This window comes from Cyprinodon variegatus, unplaced genomic scaffold (genome assembly GCF_000732505.1).
Source record: "Cyprinodon variegatus isolate N-32 unplaced genomic scaffold, C_variegatus-1.0 Scaffold150, whole genome shotgun sequence".
Taxonomy (NCBI): Eukaryota; Metazoa; Chordata; class Actinopteri; order Cyprinodontiformes; family Cyprinodontidae; genus Cyprinodon; species Cyprinodon variegatus.
This window is the reverse complement of record NW_015150603.1, coordinates 222,216-244,081: the sequence shown is the minus strand read 5'-3', so window position 1 is coordinate 244,081 and position 21,866 is coordinate 222,216. Positions and strand designations below refer to the sequence as shown.

General features: G+C 36.1%; 1 protein-coding gene across 2 annotated transcripts in view; it reads left to right on the top strand.

Moving 5' to 3' along the window:
- Positions 1–21,123, top strand: part of ttc12 (tetratricopeptide repeat domain 12) — a 29,250-nt gene extending 8,127 nt beyond the window's left edge. The window contains exons 10-21 of one of the 2 annotated variants that reach the window (XM_015377250.1): positions 2,795–2,864; positions 3,586–3,674; positions 6,381–6,549; positions 6,903–6,998; positions 7,763–7,826; positions 7,923–8,057; positions 8,218–8,310; positions 9,502–9,570; positions 14,000–14,101; positions 15,494–15,593; positions 17,064–17,292; positions 20,696–21,123. In XM_015377250.1, the coding sequence (XP_015232736.1) occupies positions 2,795–2,864; positions 3,586–3,674; positions 6,381–6,549; positions 6,903–6,998; positions 7,763–7,826; positions 7,923–8,057; positions 8,218–8,310; positions 9,502–9,570; positions 14,000–14,101; positions 15,494–15,593; positions 17,064–17,292; positions 20,696–20,762 (1,283 nt within the window). In that variant the 3' untranslated portion in view covers positions 20,763–21,123. The remainder of the gene's footprint in view (positions 1–2,794; positions 2,865–3,585; positions 3,675–6,380; positions 6,550–6,902; positions 6,999–7,762; positions 7,827–7,922; positions 8,058–8,217; positions 8,311–9,501; positions 9,571–13,999; positions 14,102–15,493; positions 15,594–17,063; positions 17,293–20,695) is intronic. The other variant, XM_015377249.1, reaches the window with a different exon arrangement.
- Positions 21,124–21,866: the final 743 nt, after the last annotated feature.

The window sequence follows — 21,866 nt, the reverse complement described above, 5'->3', positions numbered from 1 at the left end:
AACAGAATAGTGACTTAATAAGTACACATGCTTTTTCAGTTATTAGTTAAAAATATTATACAATACTAGAAAGAAGAAATGTATCTCACCTTACATTAAAAGTATACAATATTTAGTCAGTATGTAGTGAGTGTTCACTACTCTAAACCATCCAATAGAAATCAAGTTCAACCATTTTAACTCAGAAGGGATCTACTGTAGTTAGTTAACACAGCTCAATTGAAATAAATACAAAATAAAATCATATTATAAACCTGTATTTCAAAAACTTCAGCTCCTCTTCAATTCCCTTATAATCACATTTAAAGTTGATGAATTGGGAAGAAATTGCAGAAAAAAATATATAGTCTGACTTAATTAGTTTTATTTTTTATATTTTTGTGTGACTTTTTTTGTAGTTCTTTTCCAGAAGGCTGTAGTCCCGATTTAACCGGTGCCATTCATGTGTGTTTGCCATGTAATGATGTTTGTTAAGCCCCATATACACTACCTCCTTTGAAACCAATCCTTGCCGAGTTCAGACCGAGCTTGGATCACTTAAAGGGGAACCCCGTTTTTTTTTTTACATTGGGCCGCTGATTTTACGTTATTACATCATGTTCTATTCACCCATATGAGTTTTGTATCATTTGGAGCTGTTCTGAAGATATTCGGTTAGGTTATATCCAAGTAACGTCTTCCTATGGGCAAACGAGTTGAAGGCACAAACTAAACTGTTCGTAATTTATCATTAATGGTACGCCATCATTTATAACATGTAGGCAAATCACTATATTTTTTATATTTATATCTTTTAAAAACAAAGCGAAGTGTGTATAACGTCATCCGCCTGCTGGACTGGAGTTGTGACAGGCAGCCCGGGCCACAGGCGGCTATGCTCTATCCCTTATATTCATTCGGCGAGCTAATCTGAATCGTTCAATTCCATTTCAAGAGCGAGATCATCTATGGTAGCAGCACTAGACATCTTCCAGGTATGTGTGTAAAACTAGCAGCAGTTCAGCGGACAGGAAGAATGAACGGTAGCTGGCGCGGAGATGAAGTCATACACGCGCCGCTTTGTTTTTGAAAGATATAAATATAAAAAATATAACCGCGGATGTCTGGGGGACAGTGATTCTCCTACATGTTATGAATGCTGGCGTACCATAAATGATAAATTATGAACAGTTTAGTTTGTGCCTTTAAGTTGTTGCCCATAGGAAGACGTTACTTGGATATAACCTAACCAAATATCTTCAAATCAGCTCCAAATGACACAAAACTCATATGGGTGAGTAGAACATGTTGTAATAACGTAAAATCAAGAGCCCAATGTAAAAAAAACAGCGTTCCCCTTTAACTGTGCTATGCATGGTTCTTGTGACCATTTACACATCACGCTAGCACGGTTCCTCTCCTCTTATCCATAATACTACTGCTCTGGCGGGAATTACAGTACGCAAACAGAAATGGCTGTGCCTATAACATTCAGGAACTTATGTGCCTGGATAGCGTCCTCTGCCCAAATTTCAATGAGAGACTCGGTCTTGGCATCATCCCAGGTCGCACCACACTCTTATGATACAATTTATTGTTAATAGGCTGAGCAGAAGTTCGTGCTGTGAACAGGTGAAGAGATCTGTGAATTACAAAAACCCGCAAAATGAGTCAGCTGACTGTAATTAGGAGAAGATGTGGTCTGCCAAAGCTGAACCGCTGCCGAGCCCTACTGTTGAACTAGTACTAGATTTACCGCGGTTCGGTTGTGTCTGGCATGGTCCAGTTCAGCTGCATTTCATTTTCACTCAACAGTTAGCTTGGTTATCATGCTTGGACCGTTTTCTGCAAGGTCTCAAAACGGCTTAAGTCTGAATGTTTTCTGGATTCAGCACAGCTGTCTGGAGCTCCTTTCATACCCTAGACAATGTTCTTACTGTTGATTCTGCAAAAGGTCAATGGATAAGAGCTATGAATAGGAGGTAGGAGCTACAATTCGAGGTATTCAGATCGTGCTAAAACAGTTCTTTTATGGCCCAGGAGAGCTATCAGCGAACATATGCAAAAAAACTATTGATCGTGCAAAGAAAGACAGCAGACAGTACAGGAATAAATGTATATAGATATAAAGAGTGCTTTTCTTTATATTTCTGTATTAGAAAGTTTTTACTAGTCTGTTGTAATAATCTTAAATCCAAATAATAACGTAAAATGAGCAAAAGTGGACCAATCATATCTAATTAAAAGATGATAGCTTTAATTTCATTAGTGTGGAAACCAAATTATGACTTTATTCATCTCAAATTGGGGAAATTTATGCAACAGTGAAAGTGACATGGGAATCGTAATGAACAACAGCACAAAAAAATCCAAATAAAAACGAAGATACATCAATGTCATAACCCTCTTACCCTTTTTTTCTAAATATTTTGTCCTAAATAGAACCAACTACTTATTATATTGATTCTAATTTCTAACAATGACCAATTATATATTTCACACTCAGTATAATTTTAAAGGATAGGATCTTAAAGGATCTCAACCGGGCTTGCAGCTTTCTGCTATTGAAGTGGTCCTTTGTGGTATTGCTCTTCTTTCTGTAGTATATACACCATTAGTAAGAGAAAAGTGGGATCCATTAACACTTTACTGCAGGCAATTTATAAAGCATTTTCTTTGCACACTTGATTCTACACCAGTGAGCAAGGTAAAGCAAAGCAAGGACACAAGGGTTGTGTTCTTGTAAAGCCTCTCTTCCTCTGGCTAATGAATGGTTTTCTGTCTTCGTCCACTATCTGCTCTTCTCCTCTAACAGGTACAGGACAGACTCTCTTCAGACTGAACAATGGCTTTAGTATCATTGGCAGCAATGGCGTGCTGACAAGGTAAGGAGACCACTGGAGGTCTCATTGGAGCTTTGACAGATGGACAGAGAAATGGGGACATACAGAGACAATGATGGTCTAAACTAGAAAGATCATTCACCTTCCCCTCTGTCTCTTTCCAGCTGTTTGTGTAATAGCCCAAAAAATAAAAGATGATCACTAGAGATGGAGCTGAGTGCTTCACTCCATAAAAGCCTTGTGTTTTTGTCCTAGAAAGTGGGAGGGTTTTGTACAAGATAAGAATTATAAGTCCCTCATGACAGATCACCAAGGATATTATTAACTTGTCACTGCTCTCCTTGTTGTCATTATTAGCGCCATCATGAATCGAGATGGAACACAGTGTCTGGGAAGTATGAATCTGTAGAAAGTGCAATTTGTCAGGAAGAATGTTAGTGTGAGGTAGAAATAGACACTATCCACAACTAATAGAAACAACATACAAGAAAAGGTCTTCTCTATATTTTCCAGCTAAAGCATAATCTTCCATTACATAATGTTAAAAAGGCTTACAGTGGTTACATATTCTGTAATAATTAGTAGAGAACTAGAGTTTATTCATTAAAATTATTATTTATAATTTTCTATATACATTTTGTTAACCTTAAATAAATATTTGAAATGTATATTACACTTTGGGCCGCAAATGTAACTTTATTTATTTATATGTAATCATTATAGTTGTATGTTAATCACAGCTTAGAGTTTATTTTCTCTACAGATGCTTGTTGCAGAAAACAGATGATCTTCTCAGCAAAGAGCTCTGCATTTCTGTATTAAACATTTGGAGGATTGTTTGCTTTAAAAATGGTAGGTACACAAAGCTTTCACTGTGTGTTAGTTTATTCTGAATAAAAGGCAAATAAGGTTCAAATACTGTTCTGTAGTTTTCTCAGCTATTCAGTCATTAGTTTATGTTTTTATATCACTTGAGCATTGAGGTGTTTCCTCTTTTATAATTTGTTTGTTTATCTAATCATGTTCTGCAAATGGCAACAAATAACTGAAAGCTATGTAAACAGAAATATATTTTTTCCAGAGCTACTTCCTGTAACGCTGAAAGGATTTGGCTCTTTCTCTCTGACCATTTCTACTCTTAGTTCCAAAACTGGGCTGTTTATATATGTAGATTACATCCGCCAACACCAAGGGCGAGATTTCTACTGCAATCTAAGGAGACAGATCTCCACCTGATGGAATAACAGAGTTCAAAAACTCTTTGAAGGTTTCTGTAAAAGTCACGAGTCCAATTTTAAGACCCATCCTAGACGTCTGTGATCTATAATAAAATCTAAGTGGAATAACTGCATTTAACTCTGTGAGTAACGTAGCTATCAGGCGGATGTTATTCATTGATTTTATTTATGATTAACCTAAGGCTATCTCTTTGACTGTAGTCTAGCAAAATGCTGTTTATTATTTTTTAGTGCAAGGTTGCTTTGTTTCTAAGAAGCCAGATTATGCTTATGTTTCACATATGTCTGCAAATAATTACTTTTTTTCACAAAAGATCAGAAAATGTTTTTCATAGTCAATTTGTTTGGTGCCAATATTTGGTCATTGCTTTTCAAAAAAAAAAAATTGTATTATACTTGTGTTTCATCCTCAACTAAAGATGACTAAGTTAGCAACTGCAGAATGAGCAATAATGTTAATTTTGAAAACTGGACCAAGTTCTTTTTCCTCTTGAACAGCTTAAAATTGGTGAATACAAACACATTCAACTTGGTTTAGAGATGTGTTTTGCTTTCCAGTGGACAATAAACACCCCCCACCCCCAAAACAACAATAAATCCCTCAATTCCCTTTGAAGGGCGTTAATCTCATCTCATTACTTTGCTTGATTGTATCTTGTTTCTAAAGGCTTTCATTGTATTGAACTGAACAGTCTCTGGGATATTTTGAAGTTTTATTTCTTAGAATGAGGTGATGAATAATTTTAGGCTGTCATGACTTTATATTTTTTCGGTTGAATATTCACTAATGTGACTTAAGCATAGATAATTGTATTATTCAACAAAACCAAAAGGCTTAGGGTGTGTTGGATAACGTTTTTAGTGATAAATTAGGATAGTGATAGTGATTCATTAGGAATGATTATAATTGATATCAGAACAACCCCTTACAGAGAGGCACTGCTATGTATTTAAGACAATTATAATATAAGTATAATTTTCTTCTGTACAAGCTTTTCTATAACTAAATGATATCATTGCCTTAGTACATCAGACATTGAAGTATTTTGTGTTTCAGTGTTGAGAAAGCACCAGCAGTAACACTGTATACAGTAGCAAACTATGCTGTACACATATAAAAGCAAACTTTATATGCAGTGCATGATTTATCTCCATGCGGGTTGCAGGCTTGTAACGTGATTAATTATGTTTCATTGTGAGTTCAAACTCCGGGCTGTTAATTTGTCTTTAGCAAGACTGTTTCAGCAATCTAAAGACATATATCTCCGGCTTCTGCAGCAGTAGAGGTCAGAATGTGATTAGAAACAGTGAAATTAGACCAACACAGTAATAATCTTAGACTCTTTGGCAATTATGGCCTAATCTTAAGTATTGTCTCTTCAACCTTTGTGGGAACGTGCTACTAGAAGGGACTTTTAATGAAACGTCCAATTACTTACTCTACTACTAGGTCTGCACAAGAGCAACTACCCCCACCCAAAAAGCTACTATAAAATGTATGATGAATGATTCTGTCACAGCTATTACACTGTATAACATATTTAAATTTCTGCTCTTGTGTTTACTTGCCTTTGGATTGAGAGGATAAGAGAGTCCTCTGTTAGGAGTACAACCTGCTAAAATGCACCCATAATGTTGCAGCTGCATTTAAAGATGAATTACAGTCATTTCTAAATCAGTAGATTTGTCAGGTTTTTTTTTTTTTTTTTTTTAAGTCACAGATCTTTAAAAATACCTGTGGTGTGTCTGCTTAACTCTACAATTAAATAATGCATATTACTTGAGGTTGTGTTTGTTTGAAATTGTATCTCAGAACTTAAACACTTAAAAGTTAAATTATACTATTTTAATACATTTATATTCATCTCTTTGATTTGAAATTGTCATTTAAATCTTAAATCCCTATGAAATAGCTTGGATCAAGGTTTAACTCATATGGCCTACAAAGACCCAGGAAGTGGCAATCAGCAAGTCTTTATATATAATTTTCTAATGTTTCCACATTGGTATGGAAAATTTCTCCCAATTTACTTGAACGTCCCCACTGTGATATTTAACATAATGGAACTTATTTCAAATATTTTTTGTGAGCAAATTATGCATTGCTCATTTCATGTATTTTAAAGTTGGTGGACAATGAACTAAAAAGTTTAAACTTGGAGGTACCGGAAACAAGACAATGGGGGTAGGTTGATGTGGTGGAAAACAAACCTGATGCATGATTAGCTAAATGTTGTGTTTATGCAATCAAATGCAACAAGTGTATCTGTTTAGTCTAACTCATTTCTTATCCATGTTTGTTTTTTTCCCCTAATGTTAGATGAAAATCAGAAGATCCTGATGAAATGTCCAGTTGCCAGACGGGCTCTTGTGCAGCTGTTAACATCGGACCATGTTGAAGTTGTGAAAGAATGTCTGAAATTATTGCGACTATACTCAGAGACATCACATGGCAGACGTTTGGTTATTGACAACCTCAATCTGCACCTGTATGCATACTATTTATGTTGTCCATAGACACATCTCACTATTAGTAACAACAGCATTCATTTTACACAGAAAGTACTAATGCATGATAAAAAAGGACATCACTCGCAGTTTATTTGACTTATTTGACAGACTCTATTTTCTTTAAAACAAACAACAGTACCTGGCCATTTACTGTCTTTCATTGTTTGCTCTGCAATTTAATTTGATTTTCAAAGAAGAATGAAAATTAGTTGAACTTTGATATTAGATTCAGGATCCTTAGAATTATAATTACCTACGTATTCCCTTTACAATTATAATGTAAAACCACTCTTATTTGGTATGATTCCCTTTTTTCCTGATCTTTTTAAAGGTTGGCTGAAAACCTCATGTGGTGCATCTCGGAATCAAAGGAGCAGCAAGAGATCACAGCAGTCTGTATTCTAGAAACCTTTGCTGCAGAAAATAGGTAATAAAGATGCACATCTAATCAGTGCTCTTTAGGCTAATACATATGAATTGTCTCAAAGACGTGTGGCTGTACATATGACCAAATATCATATAGAAGAGAAGAGAAAACCAGTTTCCTGCACAAATTATATCCATATGCCGCATGATGAAAGTGCATCGCTGGAGTAAAAAGTCCTGATAGAAAGACAGTATATGGCATTCTTAATAAATCAACAGGCGCCATCCGGGTGTTAATATCACATAAAGACAAAGGCTATTCTGCACTTGTTTTTCTCTCTGGCATCTCCTGGAAGCAGACATGAAAGGACATTTCAGGCTCTCAAATGCTGCAGGAAATAAGTCAAGGTGTCAAGCCGTGAAATGGGTGGATCAATTTTCCTTGTCTGTAGCTCAAAGAGAGTTTGAAATAAACGTGGTGTATCCAAAAGAAATTTCCTCTCCATTGTAGAATCTGAGTTGAGTAAGTGTTGGTATTTTTTTTTGTTGTTGATGTTTTTGTTGCAATGAATACAAAAGTGGTGCTGAGGGGTTTAAAAAAAACAACAAAAAACCCCTTTAAATTGAATAGTGTAAATCTTTGTACCTTAGTTTCCCGATGGATAAAGAGTTTAACGAAAGCAGTTGTATATACTTCCCAAACCAATAGAAAAATGTATTGTTATGGTTATGGTTGGACCTTTACAATCATGGAGAGGACTGCCCAATTCACAGTTGACAATAGTAAAGAATGTATTTCCCTTAAATGTTGTTTATTTCTTACAGGTTTCGGTTAAAGCTAAGAAATTTGTCAAACAACTCCTTTTTTGTGGCATTTAAGATTATTTTGGTAGGTTTTGCTCAACAAACTCACATCCTATTTTATATTATGGTTATTTGTATATCTGACCATAAAAATAAATGGGTTTCTCTCATTCTTTTCCAGGGAGATATCAGCAGATTTAATCAAAATGTCCTTACATTGCTCATATCCGCTGTTGGCTCTCTGGCTGCAGATGAAGTCATTCGTCAAAAGCTTGCTCAGGAGGAAGAATGCTGGGAAGCTTTTCTCACTGCCACCGTAAGTGCACAGCTGTCGACGTGCCATTTTATTTAGAGAAGTGTAAATTGCTGTTAATTAGTTTAAGATATGTATATATATAAAAAAAATCTAACACTCCTGCTAAGTGTTACTGTCTTGTTTGAAAAGGTCCTATAGATTATTGTTTGCTTTTCTGCAGAAGCAGTGTGTGACATCTGAGAACAAAAGCATCCTGTATCATTTGCTTGGCTTGATTATCAACCTTTCATCAATTACTTCTTCAGCCATGCAGGTAAGACAGGTAACTATGACATAAATGTAACTTAGGTAGGAATCTAGAGGGTTTAGTTTTAAAGCAAGTGTTAAGGTTTAGCAAACCATATACCTCACAAAAAATGTTTTTTTTTCAATCACGTCTGAGAATTGAGCTTTGAGCTTACTGGATGGGAAGCGAAATGTTTTCAAACTTAGAAACCAAGTCCAGTGGATTTTTTTTTATTTATTTATTTTTTTTTTTTTACATTTTTGGAATCACTATGACCTGGATGATTGAAAATCTTTACCAGCACCTAATGAAACGAAATATGAGTCTATCTAGTTAGCTGAAAGAGCAACAAACTCAATGTTTTTGCATGAGTTTGAGTTTTTATTATTTAAACATGAGAGATGTAGCTGAATCACATTTATTCTTATACAACATATGTTGTTTATGTAAGGAAATGTTCATTGGTTTGTGCCTAGGAGCATTGAATCTATGTTTTTCTAAAATGGAAAGTTTTTTTATAAGAAAAATTCAGGCATGAATTTGTGATTCGCAAATTTGTCATATTCATGTCTTAATGATTTATTAAACATAACATTGATAAGCATAAACTGTGTAGCTCAATTCAGTAGAAAAACAGAACCTTTTAGATTAAATACAAACTTTGTGGAAAAAAATAAAACCGTAGACTTTTTTTTAAATTTTTTTTATTGGTGATTTCTTTAATGAATCTCTGATGTTATTCAATAAGTTGTTGACAAAGACTCTCTGTGACGACCTAACAACATTGCTGTCACAGGAGTCACGCAATGGGTGCCTTTCAGATATTTATACTACTTTATTTATTGATTTGTTGGCAGTGAGCATTCCAGTGCCTACAAATTAATATATAGAGCATATAATATATATAAGCAGTTCTGGAGATGTGTTTGATTTTCTGCAGACTGGGACTTATAACATTGTAACACTCATGGGTTTATGCATCCAACTGTTTTTTTTTTCTCCCTACCTTTTTGGTATGAAAGCTGCACACTTTTATACAGGAGGCCCCTGATCCTCTGAACTTTTCTGTAAACTGAATTAACTGCTTAGAAAGAAATCCACTGGAAAAGCTGGTAGTTTGACACATAACTCAATCTGAGTCCTATATCAAAAACTATGCCCTATCAAGAAAACCTGTGACATCAGAACATGAGAAAATTAACTTTTCCTTTTTTAAAGGAGCATGCTGTTTCTTTCTGTGATTGCTGTGTGGACCTGCTGAAAAATGCTGATGGAGACATCGTCACTGTAAGGAAAATCCTAATGAAGCACCTTTCCCATGTTTTTTTCTTGTATTGGATTGGAATGAGAATGCACACAGAACAGTACAAATAGAAGTTGTGTCCAAAGCTTTAAATGTAATTTGGATGTTGCCCAGCAACAATTTATACATACAGGCACAAAAATGTACTTGCATGTTCATTGATCACTGCCTTGAATGCCCCTGCTAATGTGTATACAAAAAAAAAAAAAGCCAGCAATCCAAATGCACCATTATGTCAAAGTGTAAAGTCATAGGGAAGCGACTGTTCCAACCGTTGCATTTCCGAATTCCCACGAGTGGTGCCTGACTTTACATGAGTGAATAAAGTGAATGTGATTATCAAGGGGGTAGGATTGTTGTGGCGGAATGTTTGCAAGCAAGTTTAGTTGTGGGCTGTTTGTCAGAAGCATCTTGCTAACCAGTTAGCATCTTAGTGCCAGTAGGTTCCCAATGGGAAATTACATTGGGACCAAGTAGCACTTAACAACGACACTGTCAAGGAACACTATGGACAGCGGAAGCATGCAAGAGGAGGAGAGTTCTGTGTTGAAGGTCGTGAATGAGTCTCCTCTGTCATAGATTTTTTATTTAGAGGAGGAAAGCGGGGAGGAAGTTGTTGTGGAAGAGGGCGCCAGAGCGGCAGAAGCTTGGTTTGGTGTAGGAGGCTTATAGCTGTACATGTTTGAGCCTTGCCTCGCAACGCTGCCAGTTCTGTTAGCTCTACGCCTGCTGAAGACACAGACCTCCATCCCCGTGAACACCGGGACGTAACTCAATGGTAAAGTAAATGATTCTTATTTCTTATTTCAACTGTTGCTTATATTAGATGCGACATATGAATCAAGGTGCTTTGACCGAAAAAATTTGATTGAGAGAACCTCAGCATAAAAAGTTGATTGGCCGAATTTAGGTGTACAAGCTGATGCATAACTAACTGGCCTCAATAAAATAACGGAAAAAAACCCCATATATTTTAACACAGGATTTTAAAAAAATATATAAATTTTCTAACTTTTGGGACAATATGGTCTGATGAAGAGTACATTTATGTACATGTTTAAGCCAGAATGATTTGAAATTTAAATATAATTTCCCTACGACTTTAATGACATTCATTTCACTAAACAGTTTATGTAAACCTCTGCTTGGAACTTTGTGTTGTAGTTTGTGGTAAATCCCAGAATATGCACTGGGGGAATAGTCATTACATTTAGAATTAAAGTTGCAAAAAACTGTGACTTCCTCTTCTGCAGTTTCAATTACCTCTGTGAGTTCAGCTTGCCAATAACCCATCTGTCACTTATCTCTTGATAAGAATTTTATCCCTTATAGAGGGGAAATGAACTGAATTTATGTAGCATGTTTTATGTCATACTAACCACCCAAAGAGGTTTAACAGCAGATAATCACCAATCATTACCAGATTGGCAAGCAACTTGCTTTGCCTTGTCCAGGAGCACTTAAACATTTGATGGCATTTAAGACCATAATATTTATTTTATCTCTGTGCTCTACCTATATTAAAGTAGTTTTCCTGGAAGGGTTCTAATTTGGGTTTAGATGAGAGAGTGAAAGTTCTTTTAAATATTTTGTTCCCTGTGGTTCTGTTATGAACTTGGTGACCTGTTCCGGATGCAAACTTTCCTCTTTGACGAAACAATCACATGCAGTGTAGTGAGAATGAATTAAAGATGTCCTATTTTTTTTTCAAGCCAGTCAGCATCTCTCCCTACAGTTGCTCCTTTATCATTTTTACTATTTGATGCACCATGAGGGTTTATCACAGAAGCACAGCTGAGATGTTTTCCCCTGTCTTTTACATTAAGGAGACAGCTTTGATGAGAGGATTAAAAAAAAAAAAAAAAGCATGTGTGTATACACAAGATAAGAAGTGTTTGAAATTATGGTGTCACTGGAACAGATCTGAACACGGTTCAAAGCTGTTCAAAGAAGAAGCATTATCCCGTAACCCTGTAAAACTACTGTAGGTGATTACATAAAAAACTATTGTCAAATGGATAACTTTGACAGGCTGCAGACACATCACCAAATGCGGTTACAACGCAGCATAACAAAAGCATGTCTTTGGTACTTCACCCCCAGTTTCTCATTAGAAACAGGTTTCCTTTGATATAGTGAATTAGTTTTTGTAAAAATATTTATGTTGAAGGTTTAGAGACTTATTCATAGTTTACTGTTTCTGTTATTTGATCTGTACAAATATATTCACTGTATTAAATATATGTGTGTTTAAAGTTTGATTTCTAGTTGTTGAGAATAAGAACCAAGCTAGGGCTTTAACTAATGCTGAAATATTTGTGGGCCTTTAGGAATTCATCTTACCACAGTACAAAGACAATGGACCTCGCAAATGTATTAATTGCCCCATTTAGACTACCCTTTCCGAAACTGATCTGTGCCGAGTTTGGACCGAGCTTGGAGCAACTAACTGCGGCCAGCTTGGTTCTTACGACTATTTACACATCACGCTACCACGGTTCCTTGCCTCCTATCGACGGTCCACGATACTGAAGCTCTCAAGGTGGGAATTATGCAAACAAAAATGGCAGCGTCCATACCATTCAGGATCTTATATGCCTGGGTAGCGTCCTCCACCCAAATTTTAATGAGAGCCTTGGTCTCAGCCTCATCCCAGGTCGCACCATGCTATTTTGATGCCATTTATTGTTAATAGGCTGAGAAGACGTTTGTGTTGTGAACAGGTGATGATATCTGTGAATTACAAAGCTGGGCACTCCTGAAAACCTGCAAAATGAGTCAGCTGGTTGTAAATAGGAGAAGATGCGGTCTGCTCATGCGCTTTTTGTTATCCGAGAACTGAGTCACAACTGAACCGTGCTGAGCCCTACTGTTATGGGCGCCGCCATGTTGAACTAGTACTAGATTTAGCAAGATTTGGTTGTGTCTGGCACTGTCTATTAACACTAAACAGTTATCTTGGTTACGGTAGTGAATGGCCTTAAAGTCAAATCATTCTGGCTTAAACATGTATATAAATGTACTCTTTATCAGACGACATTTTCCCAAAAGTTAAAAAATTTCTATTTAAAAAAGAATCCTGTCTTAAAATCTGCTTTTTTTGTGTTTATTTTTTTGTTAACCTTTGCAGGCCAGTTAGTTATACGTCAGCTTGTACACCTAAATTTGGCCAATCATATATCGGTCATCGTTCAATCAAATTTTTTCAGTCATAGCATCTTAAATCATATGTTGCAGCTCCGGCACAAGACTCTCCTTGCATGTTTCCGCTGTCTATAGCGTTCCTTGTCCCAAACATGCTTGCAAACCATCCGGCATAACAATCCTGTCCCCTTGATAAATGACCAATAACATTCTTTTTATTCACTCGTGTAAATTCGAGAATTCGGAAATGCAATGGTTGGAACAGCCGTTTCCCTACGACTTTAAACTTTGTTCAAGTTTCCTACTTTAAAAAAAAATGACTTTCATGAATACCTTTGTGATTTAGCATAGTAAACGACCCAAAACCCATTTATATCATGATGGGTGAGGGGCTGTTAGTTGTACAATTTGGACTGGGCCATTCTTCCATAAAAGCATGCTTTAATCTAAGCCATTCCAGTAAAGCACAAACTATATGTTTATTTCTTACATCTGCTCAAAGGTTAACCTCAGCCCCATCCAAAATATTAACAAAGAGGCCCCCAGGTTCCTCTCATATTAGCCAGACAGCCTTTACCAAATATCTCCTTATCCTGCCCTCTTCTCTTCTAAATTCAGCATAATGTTCTTATCGTTTTGCATAAATGGGGTTAGGGATTTACCACCACCTTGTGTGAAATGTTTGCCATATCCTCTACATGTATGCTATGTGGCAAAAGGGATTTCTTCTGATTTCCTTCCAACTGCAATTCCACAAAGCTGCAGAGCATGAGGTGTGAAAGACTCTTACCTGCTTTATGGTTCTCTGGAAGAATACTCCCTTACATGTTTGCTGGGTTCTTTGGTCTTTATGAATCTGTTCACCAATGCTACCTAGCAATCCCTGTATATCCTTTACATAACAGTTATATTTATACTGAAGTTTAATTACACTTGGGGGTGCTCTAATTTGGATCTTAATAAACTGTTATTCAGGTTATCAGATTAAAATGCATCCTAGATTCAGATTTTTTCAAGCAAAAAGCTTTCTAAAACCAGCATTACTTTCTTTGCACTTGAGATTTAAGCACTACTTTGTGTTGCGGTATCATAAAACAATGTCATTCAAATACATTGATGTCTGTTGCTGAAATTGAAGAAAATTGAAGAATGTGTGATTTTCCAACCTTTTCTGCCATGTTTATTTTTTGCAGGGCAGTTTTTTCTCTTGTTCTTACACTTCTAATCATTTCTTTTCTAATGCCATCACCCTTCTTCTCTACTCTACAGGGAGCCACTGGTGTTCTGAGCAATGTCCTGCCTCAGTCATCTAAAGCTGTTCAACATGCTGTTCAAAGAAAAGTCATTCAAACCATGTGCTCCCTGCTAAAAGTGTGTAACTGTACAAAGATAAATGCAATCGAAAAGACATTGCAATTTGTTAAATTCTTATTTGTTTTATACATTACTTAGAATTGCTAAATAAGCTTTTTAAATCTTAAGATAGCAAACGCTACTTAGCACACTTTGTTTAAATGCATATTTTAGAAATCTGTAAAGGTACTAAAGGTGGTGTTCCTTTTAAAACAAGAACAGCTGCTTGTAAAAGATTCCCTTAGGAATTTCGAAAATTGACAAAGATGTTAAAAAGATACCAGCAAGCAGTAAGGGTTGAAAGTAGTGCCTCCTTGGAGCAATTCTCCTAGATTGCTTAAACTAAGCAGTATAGCCTCAGTGGCTTAAATTATTCATCTATAGTCACCCTGTAAAATCCCTGTGGACAAATTTAATCGTTGCAATTCCCACAAGCTGAGTGTGGCGCCACACACAAAATTATAAGAAATAAAAATGTTCTTGTCAGGAGCAGACAAACAGCTAAAAAGTTGGATAAATCCAACAACTATAGAAATATATATTTTGAGAGGTGAGTCTTATGTCTTCCAATGTGGAGACCTTATTTCTTTAGGGGAAAAGATAAATATTATGCTTTTATGTTCTTGTTCGGAATTCACTACAGTTTCTTAGTTTTTTTTTTTTTTTTTCTCAAAGCCTCAACTGCCATCATTCTTTACCTGCATAGCCACATTCAGCTCAGGTAGTAAGGGAATGTTTTAAGCCACGGAGGCTCAAGATATAAAGGATCCACCTATAATTGTGGGTTGCTGGTTCAAGTCCCTGCTCCATCCTTCTCAGTCATTACCACCTTAGCCTAAGCTCTTCAATTGCTTGCTGTCTGTTGGTGGCCAATGAGCCTGATGGTTCCATTGTCTGGCAGCCACAATTCTGTCAGTCTGCCACTGACAGACAGACTTATCAGTTGGAAATCCTACTCTGTGCTAACATGGCCTTAACAGACCAGACCATTGACAATGAATTTAAGAACCACATACTACTGTCTATCAATAGGGAATCTCTTCTTTTCACTTTTTGGTGTTAACTGGAAGGGTATTGATAGTTTTACCTCTGGTGCAATCATGGTGGAACTAACTGATTTTTTGTGCTAATATTAGACAAAAAACAAATTTAACAGGAAGGTTACTCTACTTTAAGTTAATTTAAGTGTAATTAGAGGGAGAGAGGGTATGAAAAACAAGTCCTACTTCTTCATACCCCTTTTCAGACAATTTTCCATTAATCAGTCTCAATTCTCTGGCTCTATATACTGATAGGTTTATTTGGTGGAGGGTTTTGTTTCTATTTATGTTCAGGTGAATTTAGTTAGCATGAAAATTGGTGTTTGGTTTGTTTGATGTTAACTAGTCTCTTTTGTCTCTACTTTCCCAGGGAGAAAGTCAGACTGCAACCAAGTTTGCCATTAAGACATTGACAGTTTGCACTGCAGTCAGTGACATGGCAAGACAAGAGCTGGTGAAGTCTGATAAAAGTGAGAAAATATTAACTTGTTAGCATCAAAAGGCTTCTTGGTTTGTGTTAAGTCTGCAGTATTAGATCATTTAAACCAACAGTTCATTATATTCATGAGGCAGAACTGACATAAACATATTTTGATCTATTTGCAAGTTTAGTATAGAACTAAAATTAGATCTTTACAATAGTGTATAAGAATGAGTGATGGGCTGTTACCAGCAAATCAGTGAAACCTGTGTAGGACTACTGTGAAATTACCACATTGAACGTGATGTGCTGATAGGGATGCAGCTATAAAAACACCGGGTTTGCTTCAGGGAAAATGTATTTTTAAGAAGCTTCCCAATGGAAACCTCAACAAGACTAAAGCTGTTTGCACCTTGTTCAATGCGGAATTAGTTTACTAGAGGAGTTCTTCCAGTCTCAAGTACCACCTAAACGCAAAGCATCCCTTTGCCAATGCGTAGGATGCTGGCCGGGCCAAGATCTGATATAGCGCAGGGGAGGGTCGTGTTCGTCAAACTAATAATAAGCCCTTTTAATCAAGATTAATTCCAAGATTTCAGTGAAATTAATCTGGATTTAAAAAAAAAAAGGAATCTATGTTCACCACTAATTAGAATACACCTAATGTTTTATCTCACTGACACAAAATCAGAACAAATGTTTCCTGTTTTTTGCTTTTTGAGATTACCACAATTTGTTATGTTGGCTAACAACCAGTATTATGAAACATAGACTTAGACCCAATATTAAACAAATCCTTTGTTTCATATAGGTTAATTCACAACATCCCAAACACTGGTTTGCTCTATTCCAATCATGGTAAAAGAAAAAGAAATCAGCTTTGATATAAGGAAGTGTGGACCTTTACAGGTCTGCTTTCTCTTTGTATCCAATTTTTAGATGCCTGTCACAGGGCCTGGTCACAGGGTTATCTGATCAAACTATAATCCTTAAAAATGAACTGCACTTCAAAATCCAGCCATTATACTGTTATGAAGAAACAGTTTCTGTGTCCCAGAAAGGAATGTTTGTTTTTATAAAAATGTGTATTAACCTGAACACAAAAACAAATTACTTTGGAAAGACCCTGGCTGAAGCTGATAAGACAGAGAAAACTGCAAACTGATCTTCCAAACAGAAGTTTAATCCAGCATACAGAAAATAAAGTTATATTAAGGAATGGCCTAAAATAGAAGCAAACTCTTGTGGCTATCTTATAGAAGAATGTTTTAAATATATAAACCAGGACAAAGATTTTAATATCCAATTCTAACAAAGACTCAAGAAATGTCAGTACATCTCTGAAACAAAGGAAATTCTGAAAAAAAAAACAGACTTCAAAAACAGCAAAGGTTAAGACTGATTTGATGTAAGATACTGGTTTAAAACATATCATATGATGTTTCTGCCTCTGTTTAATGGTTTAGAAATCATTCATTAAGTATATTCTCTGTTTGGTTTCATCTGTTTCTCTGTGTAGAATTGTCCATGTTACGTCAGTTTCTGAGTTCTAGCTGTGACGAGGTGATTTCAGGAAATGCAGCTTTGTGCCTGGCCCATTGCTTTGAACTGGAAGGTGTTGCCACCCACCTGCTGGGCACTGATATTGTACTTCTTCTACTAAGACTCGCAGCGGGGGATGCTAAGAAGACAGCTGTGCAACAAAATGCAGCTATTGCTCTCAGCAAACTATGTCAGTCTGAGCCCAGGTACGCCCTCAATTCACAGACTGCAAGACATTATTTACATTCTGGAAGCTAATTTTCCTACTGTACGCAGTAATCTGAAATATTTGGCCAATGTTAACTGTCACCAATGGTCAAGGCTTTACACATATCAATTCAATGGATAATGAGTAGGTACTGTAAGTTTGAATTGGAAATCTTTTGAGACTTTAAAGTTGGATTAAATAGAACAATTCTTTAAGGGAGAGGTCTGGTCATACTCAGAATTTAAACTTCTGTAAGTACTTTAAATATGAAATTATTACATACTGTCCAAAAAATGATAAGTGTTTTTAATGAGGAGTAATTTTCTAACTTTTGGGACAATATAGTCTGATAAAGAGTACATTTATGTTTAAGCCAGAATGACTTGCCATTTAAATATGACTTTCCTACTACTTTAAATGTGACATGTAGCCACTCAGAAAGTTTTTTCCAAGGAAAAAATACCAAAAATAACCTGTTTAACAAGTCCCTGCATGCGCTGTCTCTACTTCTTTACCTGATGCCTTATCCTTTTTTAATGTTTTTTCACTTTTAAAATTAGTCCACAAAGTATACAAATTGCTTGTAACTTACTAGGCAGGTGCATTTGCCCTGAACCCATAGTTGTGTCAAAAAAGCGGGACAGATGGGTCCAATATTCAAGGTTAGACAGCCAGTAGGAAAGGTTAAAATGTTTATTAATACAAAAAAAGACAGAACAGAAGTGCGCTGCTGTGGAACTGCGACAGCAGCGACCGCAGGTGTGGAGCGCAACCCATTACTGATTTTGGATTAACAGTTCAGTCCACTCAGGAACTGACAGATCCGGGTTCCAGGAATCCATCAGAGTGTGAAGGCAGGTTCAGAGTCCCGTGCGTCGAGCATCCAGCTCAGACAGAAATTCACAGACAGGCAGAATGCAGCAGGAGTCCGACAGAGATTCAGGCAAGCAGATCATACAGGGACAGACAGGGCCAGTGGGTGAGAGGGAACAGAATCAGGAAAACAGAATCACCTGGGAAATGCTTAAACGCTCTCACGACTAGGGATTAAGCTAGCCTGAAGACATGGGCTCAAAAATAATCCCCTACTGGACAAGGGGATATGAATCTTGGAAATACCGAAAACTGACAAAACCGACACTAACAGAAGGCAAACAGGGAACAAACAGAAATCAAAGGATGACTTGTCAAGATGGCTGGGCTGGACCGAGTATAAGGGAAACGGGCAGGTGGATGAGATCAGAGATGATTAGGAACTGGGCAGAACTAGGCAGGTGAGTGACATGAGCAATTAAGGCCGGCTAACAGGGCAGATCATGACAATTTGATCTTGATGTTTCTTATCTGACATCTGAATTTTCTTGATTGCAACCTGTTTTTCTGTGGTGTTTTGCACTTACAGAGTTGCTTTACACAATACACTATATGGCCTGTTATATGTACAGTTTTTTTATCTTCAAATGTGGGGCTTCTTAAGTTTTAAAAGTCCACCTGACACTTTTTTAAATCATGTTTATCAGCCATTATTTCTTCTCTCCCAAGTCCCAGCTTCCTACTAAATAAAGATAGACACGTTTTCCAACCTACAGTTTAGGAATACACAAAAATTCCATGTGTGGGTGTGTGTGAATAAGTTAAATTTTGAATGTAATGTAAAAGGCCCTGGAGTTTCCTGACTTGAAAAGATACTATATAAGTACAGACCATTTACCATCAACCACCACTGACATAGATTTTTATTTCACTTTTCTTTTCATTACAAGTTATTAAGAGAGCTTTGCATTGTGCATTTATCTTTAAATATATGACTACCATTATGCGATATTTACATTGAAAATGTAGAATGGGGAAACTGTTGTCCACAAGTTATGGAAAATATTATTGGTTTTATTGGTGATTGATTTAATGTTGATGGTGTCTATTATACATGGTAAGGGTGCTGCTGCTAAAGCTAGTCTTGTGTTGGAGGATAATTTCTCCATGCAGCCAACTTCATTCTGGACTGTTCCTTCCTTTTTACATCCTGTTCAAGTCAGCTAGAGGAACATCTCAATGCTCAAGGCTGTTTTTCTGAGTTAGATGACTTATACCTTTGAGGTATAAGTCAAAGGTATATAGGTATATTGACTTATACCACTGTTATTTTATTTGAGGGGTGGATGCAGAGATCAGCTATAGACTTTGGAAGAGCAAAATCCTAAGCTGAGTTAGCCATAACCAAGTTTCAATCTCCTGTGGTTACTCTTCCTCTATGACATTTTATCTGTCAAATAACACATAAATGTTTCATTCGCTTTGTTATTTATGAGCAAGCCAAGATCAGTAGAAAAGCCTGGCACCACCTGGTGGCTGTTAAACTCTATCTGGAGCCTCCTATGGCACATCCATCATATGCAGAGCAAGAGTAGTTTGCATATATTAGTAATCCTTCAACCAAGTAGGATGGATGCTCAATAACCAGCATTAAATTCTTATTATAGCTAAGACTCATGCACAAATGTTGACATGTGCTATAACCAATCCCCTAGTGTGTACATCAATCAAGAAGAATCTAAATTTGTGCAATCAAAAGAAAAAGCATTGTATGGCCTCATGTCTTTTTCTGTTTTATGTCTCTCGGATATCGCATTGCTGTAGGCTGCCAGATGTTTGTGTTCTGTAAGTCATTTACTATACAGATGAGGTTATGAGTTGAAAGCACAATGAATGGTTGAATTTCCCTTCAGTTTTGTTGCTATTGTATCAACATGACATTTGATTAAAGTCACTAAAATTCTTCTGACTGTGTGATGATAAGTTTGGAAATGCAGAAATGATAACATCATACTGTAGCTTTCTATATTTATAATAGTTTGGATAATTTTAATTATAAAAGCTGATTTATTTTAAGATGCTGTCTAAGACATACTCTTTTGCTATGTGCAAATGTGAGGCATTCAAAAGAATTAAGGAAGGAAACAGTGAACCTCCTTAATGCAGATCATTTCCTGTGCTGACCTGCATCTGACCTCCTAATGCTGACTGTTGTCTTATTTTAACAGAACCCCCCCAAAACAAAACTGTCCCTACTGTTTACATTTAGACAAATGTTCTGAATCATAGGCTCAGGGACAGTGTGACAGGCTTACTTAAAATGTGCAAGAGCATCATTTGATGAGCAGATAACGCCAAGCATGAGTGTGTTTCGTTGAGCAATAAATGCTAAATGTGATGTAAGTGTCCTTTGCGAAGGACTTAAATGCACCTTCAGGCTGATGGGCTTGGATGTGACTGTTTTTAGGATGAGTTGATTGTTCTATACCGAAGGTCACACTATTGTTTAAACTGAATGCCAGCACTCTGTACATACTGTCAAAATATGTTCTGTCTAAAAAAAAAATGTTTTCATTTTTCATTTTCAGACATATTCACAAACTTCGGGAGCTTCATGGCCTTGAGATCCTTCACTCCTGTGCAAAACTCCTATGATAAAGCAGTAACAGTTAAATTCTGTCCAAGTCCAGTGATAGGCATTGACATTTCATCATTTGTTTGCCTTAATTTGTTTCTTTTCATTATGGAAAATATTTACTTTCTCTTTTATCTCTAAACCTACCAACACTTGAATTCTAATGAACCAAATTTTGAAAGTATTTTAGCTAGAAAGATGTTCATGTTTAGCCATATTGGTCTTCAAAAGGATAAAAAATTTATTTGACTGAGAATATCCTCATGAGTCTAAGTATTCCCTCTATAACAAGGTCACCTCCTTAAGTGATATTCTTTACTGTTACTGTTTGCATATGCAGTGCATTTTTAGTATGCATTTCTTTGTTTGTTTTCTTCAAAATGGAATGGTCTATTAAAAGTTGTATTCATTCCTTTGCATGAAGTTTGATTTTTTTTTCTTTTCTTTTTAAAACCATTTTTAATGAATTAAGTCGTGGATCCTATAAAACAAAGAAAACAATCAAGACACATTTCCTACAGTAAAAATGTCCAAAAACTGATGTTGCAGTATCTTTATGAAAAAGGTAATCTAGCTTTTGCCTCTCAAAACAAAAACCTCTGCAGCTTTATTGATTCAATCGTAAAACGACTCCAAACATGTCTGAAAGCTAATTTTGGAATTGAGAAAGGAGGCTAATTTAAAGCTTCAAATAATATAATCTAATACAAAGCTGGAAATGTGGCCCTTCACTCCAATGGAACAAAATAAAAAATAAATAAACTAAGTCAAAAGTCAGTTCAGAGCGTGGACATCATCCAATTTCAATTGATTACATTTGTGGTAAGAAGAGGGGTGAAATATCTAATTAAAAGGACACCAGAAGCTAAAAGTTAAAACTTGGAAAACACATTTATCCATATTTTAGGGGGAGTCTGTTTATCACTTTTGAGCAAAAGCAAATTAAAGAAAATCCACAATAAATTAAAACCAGGGCAATAAATAAAAATACCTTTAAAAAAAAAAATCACTTAAGCTTTATGAAGCAGTGTTATGAATATTTCAACCTTGACAAAAATTGCTAAAAAGCATATGTTAAACTCCTTTTTTATAGATACATTTTTAACATTAGTAACAATACATAA